We start from the raw sequence: 24,925 nt of genomic DNA on the forward strand, positions 1-24,925 counted from the left end.
CTTTTCAGCTGTATAGTTTTTATAGCTGAACGTTTCATTGTAGCTGTAATTCTAAGGCAATAAAATCAGAAAGCCAGAAGTGCAACAAACTCTTAATACAGTAACCTCACAAAAGCTTTCAGTTAAATATCACAATTCGGTTGTTCAAGTTAAGAATCTTCAATATTAAAGTCTAAAAACTTACTGAAGTGATAAATCTGGTTTAATTATGAACCACATATTTATTGATACTAGAATTCACCTTTAAAACCAAAAGGAAATTGACCTCATTTTTATTTGATATAAAAAGGTTTATTTGTTCGAGAAAAGAATGACAGGATGTTTGCTCACTTTGAATTCTGCTTTGTACACATGTGCTATACAGTGCAGAAAGAGTTTCAAACCCTTTAATGGACAATCATTTTACTCTGCTTAACCCTCAAATCTCTGCGACACATTAACAGACCTATAAAAACACTTGCAGTGACACTTCACTATCTTTTCCACTGAACCCAAGGACAAAAGGAATTCTTCAGTCAATTTTCATCTTCACCACATAAGTGCGCACTACGGGGGAGGAGGGCGAGACGGATTTTCACCAGCTTTACCAGGCCACTTCCATCAATACATTTCATGAACATGGGAAAGACAAGGGATAAACACTACAACAGTAATCTATAAACTTGCCCATAATGATCCAATACTTCAGAATAGTAACTTTGTCCTCACAGTATCAATCTGAGGATCGAAAAGATCACACAGCATTGTGGGTAATTGATTTTGCATGTACGAAATGAGGCGAGTTTACAGGATCTTACAGAGGTCATGTAGTTCATTTAAGTGCATGTAATTTTAACAGGTCCATCCATATAAATTAAAGAACTGGTTGACATTTAAGGTTTCTCTTTTTTACACGCAGTATAATTACAAACTTAACAACTAAAATATATATGCAATCATGAAAATGGACTCGAAAGAGGAAAAAGGTTCCTTCAGCACTGATCCAGAACCAGAGGATGCCACAAAATCACCAGAGAAATTGACCGACTTCACAGCCAATCAGATTTGTCTGTTTTTTTTCAACATCAGGAGACTTTAAGACACAAACTCACATTGAAGTGAAAAAAGAAAGGGCATTAGAAGAAAATCAAGAAATGTAAATAACAAATAGACTTAAATATTACCAAAAATGTAAACACAAACACAAATATTCACACATTAACTGAAGAAAGAAAAAAAAAAAAAAAAAAAGAAAAAAAAAAAAACAGACCTGCGACCTTGTGGTAATGACAATTACACTGTAAAATCACTAGATAATCGATTGCGTCTGACTGAAATTATTTGGCGATGACGTTGAAATAGTATATTCTATAAACAGTTTCCCTGTTATATGAGTTTCTTACAGAGCGCCAGAAAAGTTCTGAGTAGCCCTATTAATAAACAGTCTCTTGACAGCAACCACATAACATTAACTTTCCCAAAGTCTGCAAGGTCAGATGTTGGAGCTTCGTCTCCCTCTAGTGGCCCCTAGCGAGGGCCGCAGGCGTGGATCACGGGCCTTATAATGCTCGTTGAAGTCCAGACGGAAACTGAGGAACTGAAGACTCTCATCAGAGCTGGTCATTAGCAGCCGCAGAAACTCCTGCACTATGCCCTAAAGAGAAACAACCACCTCAGGGTTAGATGAACTCAGTTGCTTGCTTGTACAAAATCTTGAGCTAACTAGACTCTAGCACGTTTCTATCTCTTGCCACCCACGGACAACGGATGAAATTTATCTTTTGACTAATAATGTTACAGTACATTTACTGTGAATTGTCCGTAAATAAATAAATATAATTTAAGGTGTTAAATTAATTAATATAGGCGAGTGACTATAATTGTTATTGATCAACATTAGCAGGTTTGAAATTATCGGTATTGGTTTGTATTTAAAGCAGATAATATCAGGACTTATTTCAAATAGTAAACCATTTTTGTCAGGTTATGTGTCAAAGTTTTCAAAAACTTTTGTCAGCATGTCAGATTTCAAAAGGTTTTATTATAAAAAAATATGCATTTTTCAAAAATACATTATATTTAAAGAAAAATTTACATGCATATTGACTCAAAGTAAACTCAAAGTATGCAAATTGATAATAAACATTGATAACATGAAAATGAAGAGACAAAAGTTCACATGAAAATTCTGATTACTAATGAAATTTGGACATATTACTATTATGCGTTTAATATCTCCGGTATTTACACAAGATTATAGTGAGAAAACAAGGAGCATGTCAAATATACTGATTACATTTATATTACAAGAATATTCAATTATCTCTAAAGCATATAATGTCTTTCCAGAATAAAGAGTTAACCAGAATATGGGCTTTAATCAGAAAATTGTTCATATAAACATGATCCATGTTTATTCTACATTATTATCTAATATTCAAGTATGATATGCGGCAAGTATAAACCACGTTCTGCTGTAATTGTATAAGATTCACATTAAGTATTTGACTGTAGTAGACGTAATGTCTGGATCAGCATAAAACGCCCTACTAAACACCATTAAGCATGTTCTCTTGCGCTGATACCTGCAGGTTCAGCACTTTTTCATGCATGCATGAAATGATATCGGTTTATTGGGGGAGCATATTAAAGTGTATGAAAGGGTGTGTAGGGTACCTGATAGAAGTGTGTGAGTAATCTGAGCTGAGAGCACATTTTTGGTATGGTGTCTTTAAACTCCTGCACACGTCTGTTCTCCTCGGCGTCCTGCTCTGCTGTTACACCCCACTCGCCCTGAAACACAGAAACAGAGCTATAAACAAACACAGAAAAAGACACACACTCACACACATTTATTTACAGCAACACTAAGAGGAGAAGAAGAAAAAAAAAAATCAATGGCAATAGAAAATCAACACCGTCCCCATAAAAAGAGCAGCCACTTTCTTTTTTGGCCTATAAATTTGTTAATGGCCACTTTCCAGAGTCAAATAAAGGAGTGCAACATAATTCTCTCTGGATGGAGATAATCGATGCCTTTATAGCGATGGATCCTCTGAACATGTGACATAACCATAAGTAATGTTCTGGCCTATAAGAAGTCTTGCTTTCTTTGAACTTCCGGTTATAACAATGGCCATTCTTGTTTTTGAGCATATGGATTAGGTCAAATGTGTAAAAAAAAAAAAAAAAAGGCTCTTATGCTCACCAAGCTGCATTTATTTGATCAAAAATACAGTAGAAACAGAAATATTGTGAAATATTAAAATAACTTTTCTATTTTCTATTATAATTCATTCCTGTGATACTCCAGTCTTCAGTGTCACATGATCCTTCAGAAATCATTCTGATATGCTGATTTTCTGCTCATTTCTTATTTTTATCAATGTCATTATTATCAATGAAAACTGTTGTACTGCTTAATATTTTTGTGGAAACCGTGAAACATTTTCAATTTTCTTTAAAAAAATAAAATCCTCCCTCAGTTATAAGCAATATTTGTCTACAGTATTACACTTACTATATAATAGAAATCTATGGGGCAAGACATTCTGGAGGTTTTAAAAATAGAGATATGAAGGTCATATTTTTGGTCAAGTAGTTACTTTATTTTTCCATACAAAATGTGCATGATTTGAGCTGTAAAGTTAACATGATGCAGTTTTACTGAGCTGGTGACAGACTCGTTTCATCTCAAATAATCCAATTCCCATGTGGAGATGGCCACTAAATATATCTATAGCTGATAAATGTTCTCATTTCATCTGTCAAAATATGCTAAAATATTTTTTGGACTGCAGGATGAAAGCATAATGACAACAATGACAACCTAATGACTGTAATATTATTACCTATTCATTTTATGTGTGGAAAAGCACTGATTTGATTTAGTGTCTACACATACCATTTTTTCCCTCTGTCTCTTCTTGTCCTCGAATTGAATGCGTAGTTGCAGCTCTTCTAGAGCAGAGCGGTACAGAGTGTCCTGAGCATTCTGGAACTCAATGATCTGATCAAACACTGCGCGCAACTGATTCAACAGAGACTGAGGACACACAGAGGACAACAGAGTTACAGAAATGAGGACAAGTATGAGGGATCACCACCAATACACAATTACCCTGTGTAAATGCATCGTACCCTGTTGTTCACATCCAGCAGGCAGCGAGAAATGATGGTGTCCAGGAAAACGTCATGAGCTGCTATAATGTGATCCAGATCCTGAGCCTGCTGGACCTTATTCCACAGCTCATCACAAGAGCACTCCAACACCTAGAGAGAAACAAACACAATATGATAAATAATCCATCTCAAATGTTGGAAGGAGAAACAGGAGGCCAAACATACAGAGGGACGTACTTCAAATGTGATGTAATACTGCATCTGATGGATGAAGTGAACCATCTCGGAAGCGAGAACATGACATTGGTGCAGCACACCGGAGAGCTCTGCGCAAATACACAGCACACATCTTATCTGTCAGCAGAGAAAGCTAGATCTCGCAAACAGTTTAAGTTGGTTTTATAACATCTAACCCAATGAAACCTGCACTCACCCGGCATGCTCTTCAGCAGTTTGGCGTTACACATTTGACCCTTCCATATATCTGTGAGGATGTACTCCATTCTTTTAGCTCTCCACAGGAAGTTGAACACTCGCAGGTAGTGGCTCATGCACTCACGGGTGAACACCTGACACAGGTATGACATGTGGTTAGGGATGCACTGACAACCTTTCTGGCCAATTTTGAAAAATTGTTTTAAATGTCATGGCCGATAACTGTAAAAATTGTTGTGATTTTAATAGTAAAAGACTGTAAAAAATGCTCCAGTAAAAAACTGTTAATTGGTTAACAGTAAGTTTCCGTACTATATACAGTAAGATACAGACTGTATACAGTAATATAATGTTAAGATTAGGGTTTATTTTTTTGGAAGTGAAAAAGAAAAAGTCATTGTATAATTTACAGTAAAAAAACTTAAATTGAACCGTAAACTGTACAGTGAAAAATTCCCTGCATGTTTTTTTTTTCTTAGTTATGTTCATTAGGGCTGTATGTTACATCTGATGTTGTTGAATGAATGTTTATTACATTATTTCAGTATCGTGTGTTACCATGGTGTTTAGTGTTTGTGTGAATGACACTGTACACCTTCTATATACGGTATAAGTATTTCCCTCCTCAGCTTGTGGAAGAGCTACTTATGAGTTATGGTTCATCACGTGACTATCATTACAATCTTCTTTTGGTGGTTGTCAGTGTATAACAATGATACAAAACATATTTTAGTACTTTAATTACATCCCACCAATAGAATGCATCAAATACCAGTAGACACCATTATAGTTTACCTTAAAACCAATACAATTCCCATTATAACCCTTAAATCCATTAAATTTTCTATTGTGTTTTGGGAGGGGTTGTACAGTTTTTTTTTTTATTGGGGGAAGATTATAATTATAATAACTACTTTTACAGAATTACTGAATTTCACAGGAAAGATTTATTTATTTTTTATAAATAAAAGAACTGTATTTCTTTAGTCAATTATTAAAGTATTACATGTTACACGGGCCGATTTATTCATTTTTAAGTATTTGGGATTTTAAGAGCAAGTGGGAAATGTGCTGAATGTTTCATTTCATCCAAGTGAAATTGGCAAGCAGTTAGACTTACTTTACATTTGTTTTAAACGCGGAGCCAGGCGCGAGTTGACACAGGTTGCACGCGTGCATCAGGCCTCGTCCATATTGCCAGATGCGCTCGTGAGAGACTTGCGGAGCAGAACCGGGCTCGAGACCGAGAGTATATAAGAGCAATATGAGACAGGCTGCGTGTAAACGGCTCGTCCGTGAGACGCGCAGCGGGGGGCAGAGCGGAGCGAGAATGAGAAGCGTTCAGAGACACAGGCTGTGTGTGCGGTCTTCTGAATTCGTGAACAAACTTATTTCAAATTAATCTGTTGGGGAAATAAAATTTGTAAGATGACGTTCATGTAGCCTACTAATAAAAACATCTAAAAATGTATCTTTTATTCTCCAGTACTGAAAGAAGAACCGATAAGGGAGCTCTTGATATGCGTTGTGACGCAGCTCTTGCACAGTAAGTTTTTCTTTAGTTTTAATTTGCCTAACTTTCGATCTGACCCTTTTTAAATGGTGGGCGTTTACGCAGTTGGCTAGAGCAGTGCTGATTGGGGAGAACGCAGGTGCCAAAAGAGTTTATTTACCGTGGAAATGGGCCCCTCTACATGATAATCCAAACTGAAGACGTCCCAACCAGTGTCTCCAGGAGAAACCTGGACAAAACAGGACACCAGATCCACATTCAGTGATGCACAATAATGTACAGAAATTTACCATCAGCCTTCGTTTCATTTTTTGGACTCAGTCCCTTCTAAGTACCTCCAATAGCCGGACATCAAGCCTCTTCAGTATCTCCGGACTGTCAAACTGGGCATTGGTTGCTCTGACAGCAGTCTCCAGGATACCAGTTAGATTGTGTTGGTAAAGAGTCGTGGCAGCCCTCACCAACTCTGGCCTGAAAGAGATCGAGAGATAAAGAGAGATTGATGACTCCAAGAAAACAGAGGGATCTGTTATAAATCAGCAATAAAATCAAGCACACTCACATCAAGCTGAAACGTCTATGTTTTATTTTTTTTAAGATTTATTTTAGATTTTAGACATTTTTACAAACATAAAAAAAAAAATAAGTAAACATAAGTCTATGTTTTAATGAGTGGTCACCCGTGAACACACACACAAACTTACTTGAGGAGGTCCATGAGGTGTCGGATGAAGTCTCCCTGGCCAAGCAGCAGGTATCTCCTCATGGCCTGAAGATGCTCCAGCAGCTGGTAGTTCTTATTCAATACATTCAACAGATACTTACTGGTCTCAAAATATGCAGCATCAATCTTACTCTGAAAGGCCCCTTCCAGATCAGTGAACAACTCTGTCGCTGAAAACAAGATACACATGGTGTTAAATAAAACCAAAAACTAGGAAGAGAGAGAGAAAAAAAAACAGGACAAATGGAAAGAAAAGTGGTAAATGAAGAATAAGTGAGGAGGAAAAGTGAGGCAAAGCAAGAAGAAAAAAAAAAAGACAAAAAAATGGAAAAACTATTCTGGTAAATCCTTGTGGCAAACATGGCAAGAAATGTACTGCAAGCTAGAGGTCTTCTCGGGTCCTAAAATCCGTGCCCGACCCGAATCACTTCTTACCCGAACCCGACGTGCATAAATATTTTTTTTAAAAGATAAAACCGACCCGAGACAGACCCGATGAAATTAGAACCGAGTCCAACCCGACCGCATTTATTTTCGAACCCGACTGGACCGAACGTAAATGGCATTGACATGTGCACAGCCTGCAGCCCCACATCGGTTCGGAAAAATCCCAGGGTCCTGCTGACTGATTTGGCCACTGCTCCTTTACTTTAATTCAGTTTATTTACTTATAAGCCTATTAATTTATATTTTTGGCTGCCTGATGGATACATGTTATTTCTGAGTTTGGCTTTCAATTATAACCAGTGGATTTGAAATATAAATGTGATAGTTTCATAAAACATTAAATCGATAGGTTAATAAATCATGGATTTGCTAGTTTTGTCTGCAACGTTAGCTATACCTCATCTCCGGTGAAAGGCTTCTACACACAGTGAGAGATTTCCTCTCTTTTGTTGTTTGATTATCATGAATGACAGACAGCAGGAATATGAGAGATGTTCCGATACCCTTTTTTCCTTCCCGATACCGATTCCGATAGGCTCAGGGTATCGGCCGATACAGAGTACTGATCCGATACCTGGGTACGTATCGGGTTATACAGCTGCATGTACTACTAGCCCTGTATGAATTGATACAATTATTTTATGGTGTGCTTCACCATATACAGTCTGGAGAGTACACAAAAAAAATTATATATAATGTTTGGAAAATGGCACAGCTTTTTAAATATCTAAAATGACACTCTTAACATCAGTCAGTCAAGCATTATAACTATATTAGTATTATTTAATTATTTATAAGTATTTAACCGTCAATGCCTAGCCTATAAAGTGGCAAAAATAACTCTGTTCAATACTCTATGTGCACAGTCTTCACATGCACGCCTCTCTGACAGCGCTCAGAAACCGTCTCTCAGATAGGGATGCACGATATTATCGAACCGATATCGGAATCGGTCGATAATGGCTTTGAATGTACATATCGGCATTATGCCGATATGTCTTGCCGATAAGAGGAATAGGTTAACTCACATGTACTCAGGGTGTGTTAGCGATTAGATCACATCAGCAGTGACTCATTTTTTAAGTAAAGTTTCTTTCACACACCGAATGACGCGTTCGGTGTGTGAAAGAGTAAAACAGTAATAGCACGTGCAGTGGCAGCAGCAAATTATGAGCTCTAAAGATTTTCAGAATTTTTACAACTCTATTGCTTTAGACCATCTACAAATGTTAAATCTTAAAATAAAATAGTAAAATTACGGAAAAAAAATGCAGCGATTGATATATAGTTTATTTAGTTATTTTCAAAGCTTCAATGTACTGTCATTATAAAAGAACTTCATTATTGTTTATTTAATTCTAACAAATAAGTTCTTTTTAAAAACGAAAAAAAAAAAAAATATTTAACTTAAAAGTTCCACACAGGAGAGACATGGTGTTGTTTCCAAACAAAAGGAAATATATCGGTATCTGCTGATTGCTTTTCAGCGGCTTAAAATCACTTGTTTTTAAACCGCAATGCTCAAAAATGCGTGCAAACTATTTTGTGACCATGTAGCACAGCAAAGTTACGTGAGTGTGTAACTGCGATAGTCCAACGATAGTCCAAAACGATAGTCCAAAATCTCTACCGGTTGACAAATTTCTACTCGTTAATTGTGTTTACAGGTAAATCGTCCACCCCTAACTGACAGACTAAAAACTGAAAAAATAACAAACTTGAACTATTTAAACCACTGAAACCAACTAAAACTATGCTTAGATTCAAAGTAAATTTGAAAAACAATAAAATGTTAGAAACTATAATCACCATGACTGTTATAAAAGTATTAAAAAAAAGGTAAACATGACAGATTTTTGCCAAAAAATAAAGTTTTTGCAAGGTTATACAAAGGATACATGTAAAGACCAAACAGCTTTAAGGCCAGAAAGAGTAAAACAAAGTGAATGCAGAGAAAGAAAGAGAAGGACAAAACACCAGGAAATAAAGAACCTTCTAGAATCACATTGAAGGACAGAGATGTACACTGGAGGCTAAGAGCATTGATTAGCCATGCTAGCAAAGACATTAAATAGTCAGCATCGACATAGACAACTACACCACAGACAGGCAGTCAAAAACAGCACTTTCCTCCACAACAGATCAATCCTTCTCTCTCCTCTTTCTCCATCCCTCGCTTTCAGCAGGTTATTTCACTATTAGCTGCCATTATAGCCACAAATATCGCATTAGCCAGCATAAACGCAGCTATTTTAAGCGAGTGCATTAGCGCTAGCTCACCATCTTTGGGAGAGTCGGTGGATTTCGAGGCAGGCATGATCTTTCCCGGCGGCGTCCTATCGTGGCATACCTGATGCAGGAAGTTGATGGATTTGCCAATGAGTAGTACCTGGAGAAGGACAGAAGAGAAGAAAACGCATCATTATAAGCTCATTTAAGTCTAAAAATGACTTACTATTACTTAATATCTTGCATTAAACAACCAAATTGGAAGAAAGTGTGAGTGGTGCTTGGCTGTGCAAAATACACACCCTTATTAGTGTGTACTGGGTGGTTGATAATAGGTTAGGTCAAACTTGAGGAGACGTGTGCAATTATATACTTTATTGCACATTTTATCTGGCGAGCAACAGGTAAAATGTGGCAAAATACAAGTAAAATATATATATTTGTAATATATGTATGATTTAAATGTTATTTGCGTGTATATATATATATATATATATATATATATATATATATATATATATATATATATATAAAAAACACATTTATGTTTAGTTATTTAGCAGATGCTTTTATCCAAAGCGACTTACAAATGAGGACAATGGAAGCAATCAAAATCAACAAAAGAGCAATGATATGCAAATGCTAAAACAAGTCTCAATTAGCTTAACAGTACACGTAACAAGTTTTTTATTATTATTATATAATAAATAAATAGAAAACAGATAGAATAGAAAAAGAATAGAGCAAGCTAGTGTTAGAGGCCTTTTTTGTTTTTGTTAATTGCATAAAAGAAACAGGTAGAATACAAAAAGATTAGAAAAGCTAGTGTTAGTTTTTTTTTTATATATAAAAAGAGAACAAGCAGTAAATTAATAGTGCAAGTCTAAAAGTGCAAGTCTAAGTTTTTTTTTTAAGAATTAGAAAAGAGTTAGAGGGTCAAATAATGATGGAAGACGTGTTTTAGTCGATTCTTGAAGATGGCTAAGGAGTTGGGCAGGTCATTCCACCAGTAGGGAACAGTTAATTTCAAAGTCTGTGAAAGTGATTTTGTACGAATATAATAATTTATAATAAATCTTATACATAAAATACAAAATATTATACACTGTATTTTATACAAATGTATTATTGGTCATTTGTTATACAAGTATATTTTAAAATATTCACTTTTTGTGTTAAACATTTTTAATTATATTAAATATTTTTCTAATAAATATGGTATAATTATAACGGATAATATAAGAAACATTAAAATACAATCATGTATATTTTATACATATACAAAATATTATACATCATATTTTATATGTATTAAAAGTGCATTATTTACTGTGCGTGTTATAATATAAATATATTATATAAAAAAAAATTGTTACACTATTTTTATAATATTGTATAGTTATATTATAATATTGTTCGTGCTAATAAATATATTATGACCACAGTCATAATATATTTATACAATAGTAATCTACAAATCAAAATAGCAACGCATATTTGAATGTAAATATACATTGTATATGTAATATACATCATATTTTATATGTAAAAATATTTACGTGTATTAATTGTTTTATAACAAATATTATTTGTGTGCTCATTTGATCTTCCATATATGTCTCTAAGACTTATATTGATGGAGGTCCCAAGCCATTTTAAGGATCAGAATCTTCTAGATTTTAATTTTATAGACTCTTTTGACTGGTGCTGATAAGCAACTATCAAGTAACTGATTTGTGTAGGTCTTGTTCATAGATCAATAACATCTACAATATGTCATGACAGATTTGAACTCAATGAAAGTCAATGTAAAGTATACAATGTACTACGAAATGCAAGTACATGATGCAGTCTCATGATGAAAGTGTTGTACCTTCCTGGCTTGATCCATGGTGATGAAGGAGGGGATCATACTCTTCCTCAGAGAGTACTTGTCGTGCCACAGTCTGTCGGTCTTCACTGTTGGGTCTGAGGCTACAAAGAACTGAACACAGGTTTCGATAGTCAGATGGAGATCTTAATTTTTTTTTGTTTTAGGAAAGTTATTATGCTATGACTTGTAACACACACACACACACACACACTCATTATATATACACTGCTGAAACATCACTGCAACTCAAAGACAAATAAATGACCTCCATCGACTGCTCATCTATTGCTGTAACACAACAAATGACCTTCTGTGGTAATTACACAGATGGAGGGAACGAGCGCAGAAGAGCACATCAGTACTTTCAACACGGCAACTATTAAAATGACTACTGCCAAGAATAACGATGCCGAGCGAAACGAGGAGCTCATAAACCCTTGGCCCAGGAGGAGAGCAGCTTCGATGGGTACATTAGTGATATAACCCTCTCCGTCACCTCCACCCTCAACACTGCTTACACTGTGAAAAAGCCTGTTACACTTCAGCGAGGGCGAGATTAAATCCTGTGATTACAGGCAGGAGCGTCTGATTGGTGCCCGTGCGGATGGGAAGCTGGGAGTTGATTGGGCGATAACTCTTCTATGCCCAACGACTTCAGATTTAGTTGAGTGGGCATAGACTAAGTAAAGAAAGATTAATTGACACTATTTGGTAATGGTGGAGGACAAGGAGAAGTAGATGTGAAAGGAATAGTGGACGGAAAGAGAGACAGAAGGCCATAGAGGAAGTGGAAGTAGACGGGCCCATTAGCGCACCCTCATCTGTCCTCATCTGGGTGTCTGTGTGTAGGAGACTGTGGTTTACTGTGTCTGGAACACTAAATCACACTCAAGTGCAGCTGTTTTCTCAGACACACAACAGTGCACAAGCCAACAGAGTCAATTTGATGGCACTGGCCTGAGCTTGGCTTCCATTATATGGTGGAACAAAGACTGATAAAGTTTTTTTTGTTTAATTATTAACTTTGAATTGATGAAATGTTTTTTTTTTTTTTTTTTTTACAACTCAACCAAGTAGTTACAAAACATATAATTTAATATCATTTATATATATATTAAAAAAACTGTGTAAAAATTAAGGTAAAAATATTAAAAGGCATGTTTTGTTTTTTTACACTTAACTCAAAGAGAACAATAACAGTATGCATATAAATACAAATTAATGATAAAAAATATTTTCATACACATATACATGTGTGCACGTACAAATACTTGTTTATTGTCATTCATTGTATATGTATGTATAAATCATTGAATCAAAGTTTTGAATCACTAAAATTGACAGTCTGAACCAGTGTTGTTATTGTTAACTATAACTATTAAAAATAAAATAAAATAAAAATGATATATGAAAACCAAACTTTAACTAAATTGAAATTTGTTTATGTTATAAAGCTAAATAACTAAAAAAAACAAGACCTAATAAAATACAAAACCACATAAAATTACAAACATTTAAATGAAAACTGAAAATATACAAATAAAAGCTCATTCAAAATGTTCATAAAAACTAAAATAGTATACGAACAATAATAAAGTTGAAGCAATAAATACTACAGTATACAATTAATCCTAAAAACACAGGTCTGAACTGATTCATGGAAGTGAATAAAACTGTTTCAAAATCTTACCTCACTTTTGATGTGCAAAATCAGAGACACTATTAAAATCTGTCTTAAAACACACTCCTACTAGAGATAGAGACTTGTGAAGCAAATAATACACTCTTCAGGACATTTAATGACCAAATTAAAACAAAGTTAACTACAATCACTGAGATTTTCACCTAAATCTATACTGCCAGCAAAAATCACAGAATTCTGAATATTTAGCCCAGGCCTACATGACAGGAACTAAGTAAAGATTAGAGTACATAGTTTTGCAGTAACTGCTCAAGTAATGAATTACAGTCTGGACACATACAGCAAGTTCTAACAAGGATATCTGGGAGTGACTTTGCAAAGACAAGCAGTGTGTGTGTGGGTGAGTCCTGACCTCATGGTAGGTATCCTCCAGCTCCCCGTCGTAGATCCATCGATACAGGAAGTTAAGAATGGGGTGGGACACCAGACCAAGGATGTGCTGGATCAACGCTCTCATGTGAGGGTCACCCGTCTTTCCATAAGCATGTACAGCTGTTGCCAACTCTCCTCCTTTACGCCCTGAGAAAGTTATCTGAAATCAAATCTTTGCACTAAATGCAACTTATTACTGTGAAATATGATCAGGAGTCTGACATTAATGCTGACTACATTTTAAATGTATTGTGTTGCAGATTGCATCTTATCAATGAGATGTACCACAACTAACCTTGGCAGTAGTCCACCAGAGCGGCTAGTGTTTTCAGCCGAACCTTGGGGTCGTAGGTCCACACCAGCAGTCTCCTCAGAGTCAGACTGCTGTCCACGCTCATGTTTACACCCTGATCGTCTTCCACCTGGAGCTAAACACATATACACATCAGTTACCCCTTTTCCACTGAAATGGTGCTGGTTCTCATGCTCGGTTGTTTCAGTGTGCTTTTCACAAGCAGGGTTATTTAAGACAGGGTACATAAATTGGTCAAGGTTTTACTTTACTCAGTATTATCCAGCAGATTGTTCCAGATTGAAAACTCAGGCTTGAGCAAACTAATGTTTCAGGGTAGGGGTGTGCCGTGTGCGATATGATGATTTTTGATTGTGGATGATGAAAATGTCTCCACGATCTGCTTTTGAAGAAATATTGTAGTATCGCGCTACAGCGCACATTCTATCAGCTGCAGTTCTGGCGTATCAACATACTGTACAGCGCGACATACATTCAGTGTTAACTCAGCAGTAGAGTCACACTCACGGAACACTGCACTTATTCACAATCACAAAAGTACATCATTTGCGTGTGTTTTCGCTGGTCTGACTTGCCCGTACACCTGAAGCGCGCACACTAAAACGCCTGTCTAACAGCGCCTGATTACTCGTTATCTTTTGAGCTAATACTGTCAAAACACATAAGGTTTACATATAAACTCAGTTGGTTATGTCTAAAATGAAAGTAAACAGTTGAGAGAGAAACGGATATTAGATGTGTGCAGGTCTTAAAGTTCGTCCAAAAATTAAATTTCTGTCATTATTTACTGTGGTGGCTTCTGCCAGTGCTATGAGGAATCATTCTCAGAGTCTTGGGGGTTTGATGCCAGAATTTCGATTTTATTTTCAGAGACAATAAAACCGAGAGACCCTGCAGAGAATCTCCCGAATCTGTGTTCATACCCTCTTAAATACAGTTTTTTCCCCCCTAAGGCGTGTTCAATACATTTCCTATATCGTTATTGTTTACCTTTTTTTGGCTATGTATGTCTCCATCTGTTTGCTAGAGCAGACAATAGGCCCCAGTTTATGTTACGTTAAAGGAAGAGACCCTATCATGTCAAAACAGGATGTGCAGCTTTACCTTAAACCATACGTATGCACATTCCATTCTTCTGCAGGCCTCTACACATGCAGGCAGATTTTATAATAGTAGCATAACTTGATACATAAATGGCTATATTCACATTGATTACATATGATTAATTTGTATTTTGATTAATAAAACTCTTCTACATTACTTGTCCCAAACCTGTATTAATTTCTTTCTAGTGCTGAACACAAAAGAAGATATTTTGAAGAACGTGGGTAACCAAACAGTTGCTGGTCCACACTGACTTTGATAGTAGGAAAATAAATAAAAAAATACTATGGAAGTCACTGTGGACCAGCAACTGTTTGGTTACCCACGTAATTCAAAATAGCATGTATGTTCAGCAGAAGAAAGAAACTCATTCAGTGAGTAAATGATGGTATAAATATAAAACACTATGACAGAATCGACAGACAGATGACAGAATTTTTATTCTTTAATGTTAAAACAACAAAAAACAAAGAGAGAAAAAAGTAACACTACTCTTGACTGAAAAAAATAATACAGTTGCATTCATAGGAATCAATCTATAGTGTTTTATTGTTATATTTGTTCATTCAATTTATTGAATGCTCCTGTTAAATATGCTTATTGTACCTGAAAGTAAAGCACTGTTTGTTTTATGTGAATATTAGTTCTTATTTTTTAATAACAAATATAAAATAATGACAAAGATTTTTATCTTCGCCCACTTTGGCCTAAATATCCACCATTCTTTTTACTATTTTGTTACCTTGAAATGCTTTGTCTTTATAATAGGGAAATTAGTTTGGCTGTACTGCTCAGACAAAATAGTAAAACCAACATGACAAAGAATTGTGATAAAATCGTGAAATTTCAAAAAACATTGTGATATATTTTTGCCATATCGCCCACCCCTATTTCAGGGTCAAACACAATTTCCCCTGCGCATTAAATGGTGTCCCATACTCACCTGTGCATGAAGTACAGACAACAACCTGTAGTACTCCTTCAGCTCTTGATGCAATGCAGCACAAAAACTCTGAAGATAAAAACAGGAAGCAAAAGTGTTACTGAAAGTATAGTGTGTGAAATTCTTGAATTATTCCTGACTACAAACAACTGTTCAAAAGTTTGGGGTTGGTAAGATTTTTAAATGTTTTAATTTAATAAAAAAAATAAAAACAGTAATATTGTAAAATATTAGTAAAATTTAAAATAACTATTTTCTATTTTTATATATTTTAAATATATAATTTATTTTTGTGATGCAAAGCTGAATTTTCAGCATCATTACTCCAGTCTTCAGTGTTACATCATTCTTCAGAAATCATTCTAATATGCTGATTTGCCGCTCATTTTATTGTCATTGTTGAAAGCAGTTAAAAAAAAATTCAGGATTCTTTGATTTATTTAAAATAGAAATATATGGTCAAATATAGTCATCTTTACTGTTACTTATGATCACATTAATGCATCTTTGCTGAATAAAGTATTAATTTCCTTTAAAAAAAAAAAAGAAAGAAATTTAAAATGGATAATCTTGCATTATAAGATTTGTGTAAGAGTTAAGGTTATATATGATTTGTTCATTTCCTGTAATGTCACATTTCCTACCTGCCCGACTAGGCCAAAGGCTCGATCCAGGCTGTGGGAATCTGTATATTTTCTAATCTTATTGTGGAGCCAGCCGAGCTCTGCTAGCCTGCTGCTAGTGTCTCTTAGAGATTTACACAGTGGCACCTATAGGAAAAAAAACATACAGTTATTTACTCTCTCACAACACGCAGAGCAGGAGTTTATGATCCCATAATAACAGACTATAGGTAAAATGACTAGAATGCGTTTATTTTTTTTTATTAAACTTAAATATCTGTTGTGGGAAAGTGTGGGAGATGAAAGTGTTTTTTAGTGTAGGCTCAGGCTGTCTGTTAACTGGCCAGTATGTAATCTGCCCTTGTGACACAGTGGTAAAGACATCTCATCAGTTTGAAGAAATGGCTTTAGCTAATCTTGACTTTCACTTATTTTGGGTCTTTGTGAGCAACATCTGTTCCATTCAACACAAAAACTCTTTAATAGCTTTTAATAAAAGACCCATTTAAGCCTTTGATTAAGTGTTCACTTGCAAAGGTCACCAAGATTTCTTCAAAGCAAACGGTTGCCAAACAGACAACCAGTTCTTTTACTTTTCTCCCCAAGAGTGAGACAAAGACAAAGCAGCTACAGCAAATCTCAGACTGAATACTATAAGGAATGGTTCATTTCTTACAGATTCCCACTGACCTACAAGGAAATATGCAAAAAGAGAGGTTCTTAAAACAATGATCCATGGATTAGTTGGATTAGTTAGACTAATGACTTCTGGCTAAATTTCAAGAAATACCCCTATATTAATATTGATTCTATGCTATATATAATCATATAATGCATAAAAAGTGACATTGAAGGGTTTTCTATCAAAGTGTCTATTTATCCAGCACACTTCAATGGACATAAAAAGCACATTGTTCTTTTTCAAACAAATACCATTTTAAAAGTGTCACTTAAAAAAAGACACCTGATCGATTAACTCTGATTCACGGTCAACGTCTGCCAGGAATATAAAAAAGAAATAAAAGGAAAAGGCTCAAATGGATTCATGAGGCCATGTGAGTTGCAGCCAGACAGAAGCAGCTGATGGTGAGATCAATGCTTCTATATTTCCCATTATGCACTTACAAAAGTGTCTACAGGTGCTCCTACTTAAGTTTGTTTAATAAGAACTCACGTTACAAGTACTTTTATAAGAAGCGCTACACTAGAACATTCTGCTCATAATTACTTCCCAGCATCTTAGTCTGACATCTAAAGTGTTTGTACTGTAGCTGAAGTGGATAAGTAAATAAATGAAGAACATAAAAAGCTAGTAAAAAGCTTTGCTAATTTTCTTCACAATATAGTCATTATGAATTGATGATTGTTTTTGATTTGCTGTTCATTATGATTAAATCAACCTTCACAAGCTTTTTATTTGTGGTGTCATTTAAATGAGAGGTAATTAAAAACCTGCTTTATGAGAACAGAGCAAGCTAAAATTTATGATTATATTCTTGTGAAATTTTAACTACATTCATAATTATACAACAACCTTGCAACATTATTTCTTCATTTATCATTTTATGCTAAATACACTACTTTTGAAAACTTTGAAGTTAGTGAACTTTGTTTAAAAAAGTTTTTGAAGCCTCTAAAGTTCACCAAGGCTGCTTTTATTTGATCAAAAATAAAGTAAAATGGTTTTCCATTTTAAAATATAGAAATATATTTTTATTTTTTCTATTTTTTACTGCTCAAGAAACATTTCTTATTATCAATGAATGTTACAAACAGTTATGCTGCTAAATATTTTAGTGGGAAATGTGGTACATTTTTTCAGGATTCTTTGATGAACAATTTCTTTATTTGAATTTGAATTCTTTATTTGAAAAATAAATATTTTGTAACATATAAATGTCTTTGCTGTCACTTTTGATCAATTTAATGCATCTCTTATACTGATTAAAAGTATTCACTACTTTGAACGGTAGTGTATATTTAGAATTTTTCCATTGTTATTGTGACAGTGACAAGCACCTTTCAAAAAATTTCATTTGATTGTTCCTTTATGCTTCCCAGCAACTGTAAACAGGCTAGTTACTATAGTTATACAGTCTGCATGTGAGCGAGTGAGCTACAAAAATCTAAGAGAAAGACGAGACCAGAATGAAAGGAAGATACAGCTAATAAAGAATCACCTTTGAATCAATTTTGTAGCAGTTTTCTGGGCTGCACATCTTGATGAACTTTCCATCTATTCCCTGGAAAACATAAAGAATGTCTCGAACGAGAGCAGCCTCCCCGATCTCAGCTGGGCCAGAGAAGAGAGAAAAATATGGTGAAAAGGGAGAATTTAAATTAAAGTTCTGTAAAGGTCACACTCACATACATGTCACAGAGAAATGTGTCATGTGGCCAACTGCATCTTTAACACCTCTGAAATAGCTCTCTCTTACAAAGGGAATATCTTTACACCTAGAGGATAAGAATCAAATGTAAATTACAATTAACTAGTCAAGAGTAGCCTAAAAACTACTGAAAATTTTAGTTAAACATAAGAGCTTGTATACAGAGTGAAAAATTTATGGCATCTACAGCATTAAACTCCCATGCACCTGTCACTGGTGTTCTGCACATATTTTAATAAGTCATTTCTATTTTTAGTTTTAGAATATTATCTTCTTTTTAGTATATTCACTCAGTTATTTCCAGAAATTTCCTGACTATTTTCTTTAGACACTCACCACTGCCATCTCCATCCCGTCTCTGTCTCTGTGGGAGTTTGGGTGCCGGACTGGAAGAGGGTCCACTGGGGGGACGAGGGGCAGCAGCTGCTCCAGAGGGTGAACTGGAGACCGGGAGAGTCCAGGCTAGACGAGACCCTCTCATAGACTCACCGACAGCTTGGGGTCCAGGTCTGAAAATTACAAGTGGCAGATGTTTCCTATAAATACACACAAGTTCATCTGAAAACCTCTGCATTTCATCACTAAATTGACAAACTCTACTATAGAAGGTCAACAACAACAAAAAAATCCTAAAACGTTTGCATTGCCTTTTTGCTACATTAATTTTCATCTCAAACCCCATTTTCTAGAAACCTGTGGGAATTCACTAATTACCTTGTAATGTGAGCTTTAAACAAATAATGACACTGAGGTTCAGATAATGTAATGATGCTGTTGGTTCGACAGATTTACTGTGAAATGGATCCAGTAATCAATTAATTCAGGGCTTGGAGTACACGGCCTGATTTAAAATCTTAAGTGCTTCAGGTGCTAGAGAGCTGCATTAACAATAAATGAGCGTATAGCAGTTCAATTAAACATGCTACAAAAACAACAGCTGCATTACTGAAATTACTTTAAAAGAGAGAGGGAGAGAAAAAAAACATGATTTGTCATAGGCTGCTGCACAATAAAACAATAAATAAATAACATTTATGAAACATAGCGAAAATTGCAATGTGATGCAACAGCTGCTTACAGTATAAACTGTTTCAATGAATATAATGCGAGCAATATTAGTCATGTTGGGTGTAGACATTCTGCTAAAACAAAACGTCAAACCAAGTAGCACATGCAAACAAATTTTGCTACATTTTTTTTTACTTATAAACAGCTTCACTTTTTAAGAGACATTTTTACAAATGTATAGACATTACATGAGACATGAGACATTATTTTCCCTGCAGACAAAAGACAATTACTGAAAAAAAATAAAAAAATAAATCTGTAAATATTTGTTGAAACAAACCAGAAACAAAGAAATTGAACCATATTTAATGGACTGCAATCAAATTCTACCTATAAACAGACATTAATCTCTAAATGCAATATCTGCAAAAGCTCTCTGTGTTCAGAAATATTACAATGATTTCTGAAGATTGCAGTAATGGCTGCTGAAAATTCAGATTTGCCATCACAGGAATACATTACATTTTAAAATATATTAAAACAGAAAACAGTTTGTAAAACAGAAAACAAATGTAATAGTTTACAATATTGTTTTTACTGTATTTTTGATCAAATAAATGCAGCCTTTGCATTAGTGCATTGAAGATAGTTCACTTCAAAAATGAAAATTCTGTTATTTTTCTCACTGTAAATAATGACCTTCCATCAAACACAAAAAGATAAATTTTTAAGCATTATTTAATTATTTTTTTAAGCCTACAGACAACAGCCAAAAAAAAAAAAAAATCTAAAACGGACCAAAAACCACCAATTGCACTTTCACATAATCACATGACAAAAGTATCAGAGTCATCTGGCATTACTGACAGTTTGTGCAACATGTGATATATGTGACACTTATGGCACTTATTTTGTCCTTTTTGGAGCTTGAAAGCCCATGGTCACCGTATACTTTCACTGTATGGAAAACAACATTCACTAAGTCAGCCCATCACTGTCACTCACCCAGTGAGCAGAGACGGAGGGGTCGGCCCAGGCCCATTGATCGAGAATACTCCCATACTGCTGATGCCACTGGTAGCCATGCTGGAGTTATGGGCAGCGGCTGAGCGCTCTGGGTAGCTGAGCGGGAGGCTCTGGGGACGGGCGTAGTAGAACGGGGTGGAGTGGACATCACGGGGCAAAGCTTGGGCGAGCAGAGCTCCATAACTACACACCTGTGAAAGAGAAAGAAGAATCTCGGTCTTACACAATGTAAAATCATTTTATTTTAATTTTATGTTACTGTGTAGAAGTGGAGAAACATCTAAGGAACATACAGGAACACGGTTAGGCGGCTTCCTTGGGTCCTCACAGAGGCTGAGCAGGAGGTATAAGATGGACCATCTATGTTTCAATACACCCTGTTCACCAGAAACAAATCAATTGGCATATTTAACCATATGCCATCCATTATATCAAATCTATATGCATCATGTATAACTTGGAAATAACAAAGACCTTATACACTGGCGATGAGCTGAATACTAACCTGGGTCTGAAGCTTTCTGTGCAACTCAGAGAAAAGGGCAGCATCTGCTTCGCGTCTTTGTTTCAGCACTACAATAAGAAAATTAAAAAAATAAGTTATTTTTGCATCTTAATCGAATAAACCAGAAATATTAAAGGATAGCCTAATGAGTTTAGGTGCTCTTGATAGAATGGTCACTAGCACTATTGGGCCAGTTTTGTACTATAGATTGACCAGTATTCATTTTTTTATACCCGATTATTTGTATGTTTATATGGGGGGGGATTAGTAAAACTGGTCTGGTAAAGGTTAACTTAAGGGTTTTGTGAAAAATTTGAGAAAGGTATTTTTTGGAAAGATTAATTAGAATAGGTCAAAAATAAAGCAAATCCCTATATGCCATCATTATTCAGCCAAAGTGAACTTATAGCTTTCAAGAATTATTATTTAAAAAATTACTACATTTTACTAAAGAGCTGATAAAATGTAAAAAAAACTGTAACTTGAATGCAATGTAAGTCGCTTTGATAAAAGCGTCTGCTAAATGCATAAATGTAATGTAAATGTACTATAATTACAAAAAAAAATTTTTATTTTTTATGGACAGACATAATTGCAATTGAAAACATATTTCTTACCAACAGAAAAAAATGTTTTACAAATAAAATCTCATATTTGTATTGGCAAGGCAAGTATAAATTGGAACTTCTACACTGGTCCACCAAACAAACAAACAAAAAATCCAGATTATTAAGCCTTGTACAGCATGTTCTATGAAAGCCTTCTGCATGTATAAGTGCACTTGAATAAAGTATAAGTTTTCAGATTACTCACATTCTTTTTTAATCTTTTCAGACACCAGAAACTCATCCCGTTCAATTGTGGGTGCGTAATTACTTCCGATGACCCGCACGGCATACTGGAACTGATGGGCTACATCAGCTGACAGAAGATACACAGATGCCATATTATAAATAACCTAAAGAACTCATCTAAAACACACATTTTTATACCCATATATAAGACATGTTTCAGTTCACTAACAGATCTACATGCTATTCATGTCAAAATCTATAGAGTGAAATAGGTATCCGATTACACAGAACATTAACTCCTTTTTAGGAAACTAAAACTGTTGTTTCTAAAGTCTCTTGTCCAAGAATAAAGTGAAATGTCTGTTTCTCATTTATGTCTCTTGTGGACTCTCTGAGATGCGTTTCCTTCAGACTAGGGATTAATTCATACATAGCCTACATTTGAAATATGACAGCAGCAGAGACAACAGCTTTAGTTTGAAGCATCGGGGTCTTTATTGACAAGAAGGGCCATTTGAACCAGGGGCCCCGTTTTATCCTGATGTTTTCCAAGACTTACATCTCTGTTGATCTGACCCTCCATTACAAACATTATCATATCACATCACACTGTCCGTTTTCATCGAAACTCACACATATTTATCATGTTTAGCAGCTGTGTGGCAGAATGAGATGTGTCTTTACCTTCACTCTTGCCTGTGATCTTACAGCACAGATCCTGCAGAAGCACGTTGGGTGATTTCTGATCAAGCGTCGCCATCGTACTCGTATATATTACCCTCCGTGCGAGCAGAAACGGTCCGCGGTGAGTTTTTAACCGCTGTCGCTTTTCATCCGCTGGGTTTCAGCTCCTGGCAACAACAGCGCCATTTTAACGGAACCCGCCGAAAAGCGCCCAGTCGGACAGTCGACGGAAAACACAGCAGCGGTGCGCAGCGGAAAAACCGCCGGCTGGGAAATGAGACCTAAGAAAACGTTCCTCCCTGCAAACGTTACCTAAGCGCAAAACATAATAAAACATGTTGAATAATAATGATAATAATAACAATTGATTTATTAAATCCATTAATAATCAAAAACGTTTCTTTTACTAAAAACTGTAAAGGGGTAAATAATCATAAACAAGTCCAAAATGAAAAAAAAAATAAGAAAATAAATTATTATATATATATATATATATATATATATATATATATATATATATATATATATATATATATATATATATATAAAATGAAATACTCTGAACAAAAAATTGCTAATTGTAATTTATCTGAATAATTATTGTATATTATATTATTATTAAATGTTGTATTCTATGTAATACTGATGATTATGATTACTACTTCTATAAATGTGTAAAGTAGAAGTAGGTTTGCTGAATTAATTGTACTCAGACATATATTTAACTGTATTAATAAAAAAACATCGTTTTTATGAAAAGCTACATGGCTAGTAATTTAATTTATTTAGTTAACAATTTAAATAATTTAACTAATTTGATAGTTTTTCAATCCAAAAAGTTAGATGAATAATTATGATAGAATATGATCAATAATTACTCATTGTTGTTGATTATATTATTTAAAAATACTAACTATATGATACATGATATTTATTGTTATCTTGATTACATTATAATAATTAAATTATAATGATCCTCCTATATGTGCAATAGATAAGGGTTTTTATTGTTAATTAAGGTAATATTTAGTATGATAATTATAATATACTTATTATGTTTATTTATTATTGTTGTTGTTGACGGCTAAAAACACATCTCTTTCATCTTTATTTGACTCTAAACTCTAGCACTAAACTGCAGTCAGGCCATCTGCAAAATCCACCAGATTCTTGTTCTGCATCAATGAGGTGATTTTCATGTTGTTTTACAGTATCATCTTTTAATAATTGCATACCAAATTCAAGATAAATGCCATTTACTACCTCACTGTATCGCAAGAGTGAGGTAATAAATAGCATTTGTTTTGATAAATAGCCATTTTTAAAAAATGATACAGAAAACAATATGAAAATAACCAAAGTGGTACTTGGAGAGATGTAGAACAAGAATATGGTGGAGTTTGCAGAAAACATTTAGATTTTATATTTTTATGAATTTTTAAAATATGTCTATATATAAATACCATTAAACAAAAAGTACCTATAAAGTGTTTTTTAATCAGCCAATTATTATCGATTAATTGACGGTGGTTTCATTTTGATAAGCGATCAGACCCACTCTTAAAAAAAAAAAAAAAAAAAAAAAAAAAGATTTGCGTGACCGCGCTTCTCTGAAGCGTAGATGTCGTGACCGCGCTTCTCTGAAGCGTAGATGTCGTGACCGCGCTTCCCTGAAGCGTAGATGTCGTGACCGCGCTTCCCTGAAGCGTATATTGCGTGACTGCAGTGATTCACATTCTGTTTTATCTATTTGTTTTCTTTTTATCTATTATATAATTAACAAAAAAACTTGCTTATTATTGCTCTTTTGTTGATTCTGACTGCTTCCATTGTTCTCATTTGCAAGTATCTTTGGATAAAAGCAAAATGCCTAAATGTTTCTTTTATTATAGTTGTTGTTAGTTATGTATTCTACTATTTATTCTTCAAGTCACCACAGAGTCCTAAAGCACGCCTGAGAGGCCATGTAATCACCTTACACCGGTTTGTTGCTGGAGATTGATTGGGAGTTACCGGGCACCGGAGGGCAGGCTGAAAAATCCCCGTTGGGCGGGTGGGTGTAGCTGAGGAGTGCGCGTGCGCTCACGGGGCTCGTGACGTTCCGGTGCTAACCGACGGGAGTCGGGAGAGGAGAGCTCT

At 34.9% G+C, this 24,925-nt stretch overlaps 1 protein-coding gene across 1 annotated transcript; it reads right to left on the reverse strand.

Annotated features, from left to right (window-relative positions):
- Positions 1-274: 274 nt before the first annotated feature.
- LOC306873464 (gamma-tubulin complex component 3 homolog) lies at positions 275-23,029 on the reverse strand. Its single transcript, XM_079422781.1, has 22 exons — positions 22,787-23,029; positions 22,122-22,229; positions 21,309-21,376; positions 21,097-21,180; positions 20,783-20,994; positions 19,106-19,278; positions 18,560-18,672; positions 16,401-16,526; positions 15,757-15,825; positions 13,692-13,824; positions 13,377-13,543; positions 11,323-11,433; positions 9,501-9,609; positions 6,754-6,943; positions 6,385-6,520; positions 6,210-6,278; positions 4,535-4,670; positions 4,339-4,427; positions 4,120-4,251; positions 3,884-4,024; positions 2,656-2,772; positions 275-1,633 (listed from the first exon to the last, which is right to left on the reverse strand). The coding sequence occupies exons 1-22, from the start codon at positions 22,860-22,862 to the stop codon at positions 1,472-1,474; spliced, it is 2,721 nt and encodes a 906-aa protein (XP_079278907.1). The 5' UTR covers positions 22,863-23,029; the 3' UTR covers positions 275-1,471.
- Positions 23,030-24,925: the final 1,896 nt, after the last annotated feature.

The sequence above is a fragment of the Barbus barbus genome (genome assembly GCF_936440315.1).
Source record: "Barbus barbus genome assembly, chromosome: 8".
NCBI lineage: Eukaryota > Metazoa > Chordata > Actinopteri > Cypriniformes > Cyprinidae > Barbus > Barbus barbus.

What these genes read in the sequence shown, in the direction of transcription:
- LOC306873464 (XM_079422781.1), bottom strand. Translation starts at nt 22,862, where the DNA reads ATGGCGACGCTTGATCAGAAATCACCCAACGTGCTTCTGCAGGATCTG. An exon ending in CCATGGATCAAGCCAGGAAG is followed by an intron (nt 9,610 to 11,322) that starts GTACAACACTTT and finishes GTCCTTCTCCAG; the next exon opens with GTACTACTCATTGGCAAATC. An exon ending in TACTCACACACTTCTATCAG is followed by an intron (nt 1,634 to 2,655) that starts GTACCCTACACA and finishes GTTTCTCTTTAG; the next exon opens with GGCATAGTGCAGGAGTTTCT.